This window comes from Pararge aegeria, chromosome 15 (genome assembly GCF_905163445.1).
Source record: "Pararge aegeria chromosome 15, ilParAegt1.1, whole genome shotgun sequence".
NCBI classification, from domain to species: Eukaryota; Metazoa; Arthropoda; class Insecta; order Lepidoptera; family Nymphalidae; genus Pararge; species Pararge aegeria.
The window spans coordinates 16,916,149-16,928,823 of NC_053194.1; the positions used below are offsets into that span (position 1 = coordinate 16,916,149).

Below are 12,675 nucleotides of genomic sequence, written 5' to 3' on the forward strand. Positions count from 1 at the left end.
TTACAAGCTACTTGTGAAAAATTCCAACAAAGAAGAAGCGTTTTTAACGACCTCCAGACACGTCGTTTACGTCTCCGTATTAACTTATGTTTTTTTCAATTTACTTGTTAAAACTTTAAAGGGTCTATAGTATTTTTAAGGCCATTTTTTAAATGATTAATAGAACAGTTTTGATCGAGCAAACAGTATTACAGAGTAGGTAACAATCATAACTATCAGATCAGACTTCAATTAAATTTAGTGTAACATATAAAAAAAAACTGGCCAAGTGCGAATCGGACTCGCACACGAAGTTTTCCATATCAGTGCCTATTAAAATCACGTTTGTTGTATAAATATTATATTTCAGTTTAATTATTTATTTTTAAATTGAATAATATAACTCAATTATCTGAAAATATTGTTAGCGTCTACCTTTATCAATATCTAGCAGAAACGAACAAAAAATATCACGTTGGTTGTAAAACAAAATAAATATTGTAGGGTGCTCCCATGGGCCCCTTAAATACATCTTTATTTTATCCTGTTTTTTTAGTATTTGTTGTTATGGCGACAACAGAAATAAGTCTTTTGAGAAAATTTCAACTGTCTAACTATCATGGTTAATGAGATACCTGGTGACAAAAAGACATAGCGACAGACAAGCGGACGGACACCAGAGTCTAAGTAATAGGATCTCGTTTTAACCTTTCGGTTCGGAAACCTAAAAATGGAAAAAATAACTGTCACTTTCGACTAAAAAACCGGTTTCTCGTGTGGCCGGCATTGTTGTTTTCTTTCTTAAATTCGCTACGAATGTAGTTTAGTGTAACTCAGATTATTATATTAATAGGATAGATAAAATACTAAAAGGAGAATGAGAGGAATTTTATCTTTATTCTTAATTTATTTTATTTCTAAAACTCTTAAATAACTAACAAAAGTTGTGCTAAGGTAAATGTAGCTTAAAAGCAGTAGTCTTTTAAAAAAAGAACAATGAAGGTCTGTTAGGTTTTCTTGTGATTGGTCTATAATCTCCAGATCTGAAATATAGGACTCCTTCATCACGTTCGCTTGGTTGCCCAAACATCGGTTCAGGTATTGGCAGGTTCTCCTGCAAAGCAACCTTCTTCTTAACTTCTCTCTTCTCTATTCTTCGTCTTATGACTCGAAGGACTCTGCAGCTGTAGATGTTGAGACCAATGATGATGATGCCTCTCATCCAGCAAGCTGAGGCAACCATGGGATACCAACCACCAAAGTCATCGTACCTAAAGAGTACCAAATCCAAATTCAAAATTCATTTATTTCAAGTAGGCCTTGTTTATAAACACTTTTGAAACGTCAAGTCAGTCTGTTTGTAGTGACTCTATCACCGGTTCGGAAGGCTGATTCCACTGAGAAGAGCTAGCAAGAAACTCAGCAGATTGGTCTTTTACAGTACCGTACACAAGAATAGAACTAAAAGATTAACTTTGTTATGGGAGGGAAAGCGGAGGAACCTACACTATGAAAGTGTGTGCCAAACTCAAACAGAATAATTCTCGGCAAGGCTCGTTATTCACTGAATCGTGAGTGACAACGCGTTACACGTTATTGACTATTTAAGACTGGTTTTCGTGACGACGCTGCTGACACCATTTGACGAAGCTTACTGGCTTTTAACAAACGCTGTTCAATTAGGCAACCGGAGAAAAATATTATGGTAATACTGAGTACAAAAAGATGGTATGGTTTATGTAGATTTTTACTTCTATCTTTGTGGTACTTATTGTAATGGGATTGGATAGAGGATGGACTTTCTAAATCTTGAAAAGAGAAACGTTTATGTATTTTACCATCTTGTTAGTGTTTACTCAAATAAAACAGTAATTATTGTGATGTCAAAGATAATTAAAGTTTTAGGGGTAAAAAATACCTTTGCAATTTCATTTCCACACCCCATCCACTGTATCTTAGAATCATTCCCTTAGTCAAGCTCTGCTGGATATGAGCGATATATACTATTGCCATGGATAAGTCAAATGTTACAATAAAAACGCAAGCGTAGAAAGATATCGCTAGGACGAATTTTAGTAATTTTAATTTCGTGGAAGATCTGAAGATTCGCAGAACTATTGCGACCAGGAGCCAAAAAACGTGTAATATGACGCTCAGTTTTACGTATCTGAAACCAAATTATAAATATAGTACAATACATCGCTATCTACCCCCAAAGTAAGCGTAGATTGTGTTATGAATATATTTTAGTTAGGTATTAATATAATACACATAAATACTTATAATATACAGATAAACAACCAGCCACTGAAAAACATTCATGTTCATCACATAAATATTTTGCAGTTGTGGGCATCGAACCCACGGCATTGGACGCGGAAAGCAGGGTCACTGTCCACTGCACCAACCAGCTGTCATTATGTATAACATTATGTCATTATGTGTTGTGAATTATGTATAACTCTTTAGAGAGAGAGAGGTAGGGATTCAGAACTTCTACTCAATACGCTTCGACTAGCACGAGTTTCCGGGATTGAATAACGAATATTTACGAACGAATTCAACAGGCTGTCCTAGTCACGGGATTCGGTAGCACTAATTAACATAACATTGGCGTTCGCAAGGCTTGTGACCAGGGCTTCAAATGTTAAAATACTCCTCCTATACGAGTTATATTTAAAAATATTGGGAAGCATTGCTTTTGCGCAAGTATGAAGTGCAAGCCACTGCGTAGAACTTCATAACGGAAAAACTCAATACCAACCTTGGACATCGAAAACAGGGCGTAGTGATCATAAGCCTATGCTATCAATCAGACCCAGGCAATAATCAAAACTTTAGATGACACTACTTTTCTATAGGAAGTTGGCCCCTTCACGTTAATGTTATATACGGCCGACTGGCGTAGTGGGCAGCGACCCTGCTTTCTGAGTCCGAGGCCGTGGGTTCGATTCCCACTACTGGAAAATGTTTGTGTGATGAACATGAATGTTTTTCAGTGTCTGGGTGTTTATATGTATATTATAAGTATTTATGTATATTATTCATAAAAATATTCATCAGTTATCTTAGTACCCATACCACAAGCTACGCTTAATTTGTGACTAGATGGCGGTGTGTGTATTGTCGTAGTATATTTATTTATTTATATTTTTGCGTAGGATCCAACTTACTTTCTAGTTTTGGCAGCCAACCTCGTCGATACAGTCATAACAGGAGGCCTCCACTTTATGGGGCGGAGATGCAATGACTTTGTGTCATTCTGCAGCTGCAACGTCATCATAGAGGTGAACGACCTCAGGTTGTACCCACAGGCGTGCGGGTCGTACAAGTACATGATCCTCGCTAGTTTGTCGTAGTCTTGTTTGATGCCTTCCGGAGACCATACACAGTAACCAATCGTCGCAGCTCCGATGAAAACTAGGATACCTGCTGGCAGTGAGATTCTACACGAACGAACAAATAATAGACCCTTTTGTCTGGTGGGCTTCGGCCGTGGATTGTTAGTAGTCAACAGCCTACAAACAATGAAAAAGGAGTGGAATATTTTTAAGGTCAATGTTCTATATTTTATGAATGTGAGTTACATATTCCACCGTAAATATTTAGATGTAACTCTTATACTTTAATTTGATGAGGATTTAGAAATTGGCAGTAACTTCTGAGACAGCGTTTATTCAAAATATGAGCAAAGTAAATACCACATTTATCGTGTATTTAAATGTCGTGTTTACTATGCTTAAAATGTGATTCGTAGCTGAATTCTCTTAAAATGAATTTATCTTACCAAACGATAAAGACCCTATAAATAAATTGGCAATATTTATACCGCTACCACAAAAAACATTTAATATTTTCAGATGCGTATAAATTTAGCTAGATAAACTCTCTTACGATATTAATATAAGTCTTACATTGTAATATAATTGAGTTAGAGATCCAAACGCAAGCCAGTTTGCCGCTCGGAATTAGCAACCCTTGTTCTTGATCTGGATGTAGCTTAATATTGCTTATCATTTTAAGCCTTTATAAAGCCTACGATCATGTAAATAAACTGCTTTAGTATTAATATTTTTAAAGAATTGAAATGAACTGAACTGTTCCAGCATTCTATGCAATCTCAATTCAATTCTTGTTTATGGCTTTTGTCTGTGCAAACTGGGCACAAGGTACTTCGCCAATGTCTTGTAGATGAAGAAGGCACGAAGGAGATTGGTAACTATGCAATCTCTATCATTGATATAATATGGTACTGCTGTCTCTATGCCATGTTTAGGTATGACAACTAGATGACAACCATAGACAACACAAACTGACCTCTATGATTATTAGTCAGAGACTTCAAACTATAAAGCACAGATTATTGATTAGCTATGAAGCATTCAAGATTCCAGTGAGATTGTTACTGACCACTCTAGCTACTACTATGGGTCGCGTCCAAGCAAATTGAATCTGGCAAAATAAAGTGTACTATTTTTGCACGACTAAAAGCCATAAATCAAAGATATATTTTTTTTTTAATTCTGCTATAGCTTAGACCTTGACTGCAATCCCGCCTGTGGTAAGTGATGATGCAGTCTAAGATTGTAGCGGGCTAACCTGTTAGAGAGTATGGTAGTCATACCCCCTAATCGGTTTCTACACGACATAGCACCTGAACACTAAATCGCTTAGCAGACCGTTTTTGTCAATAGGGTGGTAACTAGCCGCGGCAAAAAATCAGCTAACCTTTAACTTTTCGCCTCTGTCTCTATGCCTCTATGGATCGAAATCTGTCCCCCCGAAAGTCTAAAATATTAACCACTTACGAGTTGACCTATGACCTATGACCACGCTAAATATTGGATAGAAGCAGGCATAACTTTGCGGAATTACATGATATATTATGAAAATTGAGCTTAGCTTAATTTGCTATATTCCGCGAAAAGCAGGAGAACCTGTATGGTGTAATTTATAGTTTCTTCAATCTTTATACTCCACACCAAACAGATATTCGGCAACGTACCCTCTACCCTCTCCACAGGTTTCGCTGCGTCACCGGAGCTTCCTAAGGAGGAGGATGTTGACTGTACAATAAATAATTTTTCAGAAAAACCTAACTGCAAAATCTGCATCAATTGCTAGTATCACCAATGATTTGTTGGAAATATTACTGGGAATATTAAACTTTAAAACATTCTCTTATAGCTTCATCTCATCATTAGACTAGTAGAGTATAAGGATTTTGAACATGAAAACGCTGTTTTTGCTTGCCATAGATTTAAAAATAAGTTTTAATTACAAAGTTTTACAAATTCGTCTTTGTATCCTCTTTGTTCTACAGGGTAAATGAATTAAAAGTGATTCCTTGCTAGCGGGCACCATCCTTTTGTAAATTGGGTCTCAGGGAAAGTTTTCTTTCGACTTCACAGTCGCCTTACTTTTTTGGTAGATTAGTATCTAATAATTTCATTGGAAGATACGTAACTTTGTTGCCTAGTTATCTGTTTGTGATAAATATAATTGGAAAGTAAACAAGCTATGGAAAAAAAACTTATACTTGTTTGTCCTTGTATTTTACGCAGTATCGTCGCTTGGCGGCGCGTCTTTGTTGTTAGGGTAGTAACAAACCTCAAACGGAAACGTCCATCAGACCAGACCAGAGGGAAAGTTGTTTCTACCTGGGCTCGAAGCCCGGACCTCCCATTGTAAGACCATAGCGCCATTGCGCCAGCCAAATTAATCCGTACCCAAACAGTAATGAAATCCTGAATGCAAATACAATTTAGAATACGAATTACGTTCTAATAGTATGATCCTTCAGTTAGTATTCCGAGCTTTTCTTTGTAAATGATATTTTTGTACGTTTTTGGCATTCATAATTCTCTTTATTTCATAACATTTTTCAGCGAAATGTAAAATATTTGATGCCATCCGTTTAGAATTGTAAGTAGAGCGGCGCCAAACGGAATATAACTGTTAGCAATTACCAAATCTAGGTGACTATTGTTATTCTAAAGTATTACAAATATTACTGAAGCGTTACGTATTGTCTTGGCAATCCTTTTCAATTATTAATGCTAATTGAATGAAATAGTTTCTTATTATTGTATATTTCTTTGCATGCGTTGATAGCGTAGTCATTACAGCTTATATATGCAATATCAATTATCGTAACTCTGAAGAAAAATATCGTGAAGAAACCTCCACGCCTAAAAGTCTAAAAATTCAAAATCATAATTAGTTTAAAAGCATATTTGAAACGTCAAGTCAGTCCAATATGATAATGATGATTTATTTCCAAGCTTTGATAGCCTAGTGGTAAGAACTCCGGCCTGCCTTTCTCGGGGGTGGAGTATGATTTCGATAGCGTGTGTGTGTGCGTGTGTGTGTGCGTGTGCGTGTGCGTGTGCGTGTGTGTGAGTAACGTTTGTTCGTTATAAGCAATAATACTTGACTTAACGGTAGAGAGAGGGTAGAGGCTGAGAGGTAAATAAGAAAATACGTCAAACTATTATTTAACACTCAGATTTGGGTATTGGCAGTTCCAAAAGGTAATATTATATTATAGTCAAATTAAAGTCGTAAAATATTATGTCCTCGGCATTTATTGAGAGTATGTAATAAATAATTTATTTTATTATCTAATTACAGATTATCTTTACATGCAATTCAAATGGGTCTAGAAACATAGCTTTTGTAAAACTCAACTCAATAATATAATATTCAAACAATGTATAAATAAATAAATAAATAAATAAAATAAAACTAGCAAAAATAACTAAGATTTTTGAATAAAAAAGATATTAAGAAAATTAAGTTTGCGAGAGCTAGTAAAATTTTTAGTGAATAGTAATCATACCCTCGGTATATAGCGGGAATGTGCAACTCCAAAGAAGAGTAAGATAAAATTGTTTCTGGGTGCATTTGAATTGCATTACCAAAAGTCTTTCATTACTTCTACTATTTAAATAGCTGGAAGTATGCAGCTGACTGGTATTGTGGCGCGGCGGTGTAAACAAAGATGGGAGCCCTGTCTTCATCTTTGTACTGTAATCGAGCTGTGTACGCCATGTTTCGAATGTCATTTTCAGTCTGGAACTGAACCCTTTGGAGCTGAGATCCTGGGAGTAAAACGTAGTATGCTCCTTGAGTATTGACCACCTCAGCATCTTTCTTCGGTTCGAGTTCAAGATTCTCCTTGGGAGCCTCTGTTTTAGTTTCTATGTCCAATTTTTCGGTAGTTGTTTCTTTATTTTCATCGGGGGAACCGTATTCCGTTTGAGGAGTTATGTAAGTGTTAAAAGGTGCACCATAACTGTCAGCGGGGACGCCATAATTAGTTGCTGGAGGGATGTTTTCTTGACGAGGTGGAGTGTATTGTTGGCGGGATGGTAGAGTGAATTCCTTCGATGGCCTGTAGCCAGCTGAGGGGTAAGGAGTATCGGCTGCCTCTACTTCTTGTCTCTGTGACCTGAATCTTGGTCTGTATTGCGGAGGCTCGGCTGTTACAACAGCTGCCAAAAGGAGTACACACGCGAATTTCATTGTTGTTACTTTGACTGCTCGTTAGTGAATGATGCTGTGGTAAAAGGTGTTGGCGCTTTTATAGTTATCCTTTATCCCGGAGATCTGAATTTTTTATTGAGTTTCCGTAAAGTCCGGATGTTTCTTCGCTATCGATATTCTAGGTGAGTTGTCCGCGACATTGGCCCCCTAAGCGAGGATGATCGGTTGCGTAATGGCACCCGATTAGGTGGACCTGTCATTGTTCATTGCGTCTACGTGACGCGGTTCCTAATAAATTGGTGACTAACTTACGAAAATGCCTAACGTGCCTTCTTAATATTCATGGCTCGTGAGGAAATCTCTTTCTTTTACCGTCACTAATTAAGTCTTTGTGCTGTAAAAATTTAAAGTCGGTCAGTGTTTGGTAAAATTTTAACATGAAAGATGGTAACGTAAGAATAAGCTTGTAGCGTTATTTGTATCATTATCTCTGTAGGTTTTACTGTTTGTTTTTTTCAAAGATATAGGCATAACGTGTTTTAAAAAAACGAACATCCTTTGTGGGATTCTGTATAAAGCTTTATAATAACAAGGTAATGAATGAATTGCACACCACAAATAGTACATTAAAAATAAAAGTAAAACAAAACAAGGTATACAATTTGGCGACCTTATTGCTTCATAGAAATTTCTTTCAGGCAACCATTGGCGAATAAAAACTAATAAAGAAAATAAAAATAGGTAATTGTGTTGCTTGGAGTAAAATGTCAAATATCAGCTATGGGTACTTGAAATAAAATTATAACTGTATGATTCCTGTAAAGCTCTTAATCTAATACCCTACAATTTTGCAACACTACGGTAATCGAAACCAGAACTTCGTGATCAGTACCCGAACATTCTATCCACTAGATCACGAGGCAGTAATATTATACTTATTCCCGAAAATAATTTTATTCCTTCTGGCAGAGTATTTGGTAATTTGTTTAATAATAATCCACAAAATCCATCGTTGGAATTTGGGAGGTGTTAAAAAAACATTAAAAATTTCACGCACGCCGCCGCCCGCACGCGTCATGTTCACAGCTCATTCCGCAGCGTCCAAAATGGCTGCTTGACATTTAATTACGCGGGAAATCTGTCCAAGCGACGCTTGCAGACGAATGACAAATAACTTTTTTATTTTGGTAAAGCAATAGAAAGGAATGACAATTTTAATGAATAAACATGATGTTTACGTTGTTTTGATTATTTCTTTATGTCTATTTAAGGCCCTTTGAATATTTTCTTATTTTAAAAATAAAGTAACAGGTTAAGTTCGCTTTGGACCTGCCCTCGAAGAGTTCCGTACCAAATGAAAAACAATATCGTGATTAAAATAGAGTGAACAGACTTTTGGGGATTGGGGATTCCCTTTTAATTTTGTTATATGCATTCCGGTACAATACCATATAAAAACCAATTAGGTTATGGGCTTAATATAGCTAATTCGTAGTGGAATAATTTTGCAAACAATTTTAGCTTATGTTTTACCAAAGACAAAACCAATAAATATGATTTTTGGTTTAGAGTTAGCTGAAAGCATGGAGAGTAACGGAGTAACTTTTTATCCTAGAAACCGTAAAAAGAGTAGAGTAAAGTAGAGTAGAGAGTAGAGAGTGCGTAAGTAAGAGTTTTTAATTTATTTCCGTCTATTATTCCACAGCATTAAGTACACACGGAAACCGTGTACGCTAATTGCATTGATGCATCAAAATGTCAAGTGGAAGTGTTTCTCGAACAAACGGTTAATCACTTCATACCATTTAGCAGTGGACAGTCATTATTTTCAATTCAATTTTCAATTTTATTTATTTGCTGATACAGGTAAATAGGTTATACAGGTAATATTTTAGCTCTAATGTTCTACATTTCTTAAATATAGTTCAACGGATACATACCACGATAGTATTTTTGGATTTCTCGATATTTCGACCCAGTTGTATGGATCGTGGTCACGACGGTACTGCGTAGGTACGATGTCGAGCTGGATGCCACGGGTAGAATCTGACTACCCGTGTTACTTTCGTGTGAACACGAAGGCGGTTACCCATTGAACTATATTTAAGAAATGTTGATTAACCACGAAAATCTTAGTTTAAAATGTAATGTTCTAAAACCTTAAAATGGGAAAATGGGAAAAAATTGTGTGCTAGCAACATTCCGCGGGTGTAAAGTGAACCGTGGGCGTGGCGTTTTCACTGTTTTTGGACACAATACACTTCATACAATAAATTCTGAATGAGGATTCTGTATGTATTATTTATTCATTTAGTTTTCCCAACCTCAACCAAAAGTGATTAGTAGGAAGGGACCTTTCTAACGATTTCAAACCTTCGTAACGCTTGAATGTCACAGATGTTCGTGATTTGAGTCGCTAAAACTGCATTATTATAATGGCGCAACGAGAGCTGGTGGAAGATATTGTCTGACCGTTTTGTAGACTGTCAAAAGGAATGTCAGTTAGTTTTTAAGTGTGTGTGATCGTTGGCAAATGAATATATAAATACCCCGGAAGTGCCAGGATTATTATAGAAATTAAAAAAACATGTACCTATTAATCTTGGAACCAGCAGTATTTTAACGCGGCATTTGTGCTTTGCCAACTAACCCAAGAAATGTGGCAACATTAACTTACAATATATGTAAAAACTCAGATTTTTTACGCATATTTTAATACTTACCTACTGAGTTTTAGCGTTTTAGATGCGCGTTTGCTTATGCGGGTACGAAGGCAAATAATTTTTGGCGACAAATGTAAATTATTTATTATTTATAATTTGCAATCCCGTGGGAATCGATTCTTTTCCTGGGATAAAAAGTAAACGATTACTCAACGTCCCTGCAACTTAGTCTATGCCAAAAGTCAAGGTGATTAGTTAGGGTGTAAAGAAAGGACAAACAAACAGATGCCAGGACACAGACACAACCCTCCTCATAAGCTTCTACCCCAGCATTATGGTACTTCGATTATCATATATAAGCTGATCATATTCACAGCTGTGGCCAGTAAAAATTGCGTTCCGTTTGAAAAACAAATAATGTTCTATATAGTTTTTATGCCACGAAAAGGTAATATCTATCTAGTAGTAGTAATAGCAGAGATTTTTGTGACAGAGCTCGTAAAAGGACTACCGATATATAGTTTTTATGCCACGAAAGGGTAATTAATATCTATCTAGTAGTAGTAATAGCAGAGATTTTTGTGACAGAGCTCGTAAAAGGACTACCGCCATGCTTATTGTTTCCACGGAAATATTCACAAAAATCTTATTGCAAAACATTATCATTTATTTTATTCAATTTATACACATAACAACTAAAATCTATAAAATAATAATCCCTACTAATATTATAAATATCAATGTAAGTTTGTTTGTTACGCTTTCACGCAAAAACTACTTAACCGATCCTCATGAAACTTTGTACACATATTCTTGGAAGTGTTAGAAGTAATACAGGATAATTTTTATACCGACATTAAGCTCGGTTCCTTTGGGAAAGAGGATGAAAATGCTTTGATATTTTTCACCATAACTCCGACAAATTATAACCGATTTAAATAATTTGTACTATAGAGGTTAGAATATGTGTTTAATTTTGCCCAAATTTAAACACTATGGTTGGAGATAGAGAACAGAACTCCTCAGCGGTCATCAGCAAACCCCTCATTGAAGGCTTAGCGATACTGAATACTTGAATTTTTTTTAGAACTGCAACTAAATTTAATGGAAAAAACATAATCAAACGTAGACGAAGTCGCGAGCAACATCTAGTAAAGAAATAAATTTACTACGACAATCCACACATCGCCATTTAGCCCAAAAGTAAGCGTAGCTTGTGTTATGGGTACTAAGATGACTGATGAATATTTTTATGAATAATGTACATAAATACTGAGAATTGCATATAAACACCCAGACACTGCCCGATTGGCGACACTGGCCGATTGGCGCAGTGGGCAGCGACCCTGCTTTCTGAGTCCAAGGCCGTGGGTTCGATTCCCACATCTGGAAAATGTTTGTGTGATGAACATGAATGTTTTTCAGTGTCTGGTTGTTTATATGCATAGTATAAGTATTAATGTAGGTATATTATTCTTAAAAATATTCATCAGTCATCTTAGTTCCCATAACACAAGCTACGCTTACTTTGGGGCTAGATGGTGATGTGTGTATTGTCGTAGTATATTTATTTATTTATTTAAAAGTAGACTAAGTTAAACAACCGTGCAATATGATATGTATTAAATTTAATATATTATATATGTAAACCAAGATAATTAATTAATAAACGAAACCTTATCAACAGGAAAGAAAACTCTGCTACGCTTTTGAAATAACAATTTCTTGTTTATCAAAATGGAATCACTTGAGTTGAATTTTGAAAAAACATTTTACTTTTTCTTTATTTAATTACCAAGCGTTACCTTACAAAGACGAATAATGGCGTATATAGTTTTTTATGCCACTAGCAACTGCTGAGTTTCTTGCTGGCTTCTTCTCGGTACAAACAGACAAACATGACGTTTCAAAAGTGCTTATATTAGGCCTACTTGAAATAAATGAATTTTGAACTTTGAATGTTTAGTTCTTGATTATAATCCCACCGAATGTAAGTGATGATTTAGTCTAAGATGTTAAGGTTATTTCAGTTATATTATAACGACAAACCTAATTAGTTTCTACGCGGTATCGTACTGGAACGCAAGCGCTTTTGCTTACCATTACTATAACTTTCGGTGCGGCAAAGCGTGATAGCGCAGTGGGTAGGAGCTCGACTTCACTTTCGGGGGGCCGAGTTTAAATCCCCGCCTCCCAACCTCTAAGTTAAGTGCGTTTTAAGTAATTAAATAATATCACTTGCTTTGACGGTGAAGGAAAACATCTTGAGGAAACCAGCATGCCTGAGAGTTCAACATAAAATTCTCAAAGGTATGTGGAATCGACCTATCCACACAGGACCAGCCTGGTGGACTATGGCCTTAAGCCCTTTTCATTGTGGGAGGAGACCCGTACCCTGTAGTGGGCCGGTAGTGGGTCGATATGATGATGACTATGCCTTTGACACTGTAGGTAAAGTTTAGGAATTATAAATATACAATTTGTATCTGCTGGGAAACCCCGGACCTCTCACTTATAAGGCCACAGCACTTACCACTGCACCTGG

General features: G+C 36.2%; 2 protein-coding genes across 2 annotated transcripts; both read right to left on the reverse strand.

Annotated features, from left to right (window-relative positions):
* Positions 1-961: 961 nt before the first annotated feature.
* On the reverse strand, positions 962-3,996 carry LOC120630155. Its single transcript, XM_039899305.1, has 4 exons — positions 3,894-3,996; positions 3,153-3,408; positions 1,898-2,146; positions 962-1,250 (listed from the first exon to the last, which is right to left on the reverse strand). Exons 1-4 carry the CDS (start codon positions 3,994-3,996, stop codon positions 962-964), a joined length of 897 nt encoding a protein of 298 aa, XP_039755239.1.
* A 2,925-nt stretch (positions 3,997-6,921) lies between these two features.
* Positions 6,922-7,506, reverse strand: LOC120630034. The gene has a single exon (XM_039899158.1). It carries the CDS (start codon positions 7,504-7,506, stop codon positions 6,922-6,924), a length of 585 nt encoding a protein of 194 aa, XP_039755092.1.
* Positions 7,507-12,675: the final 5,169 nt, after the last annotated feature.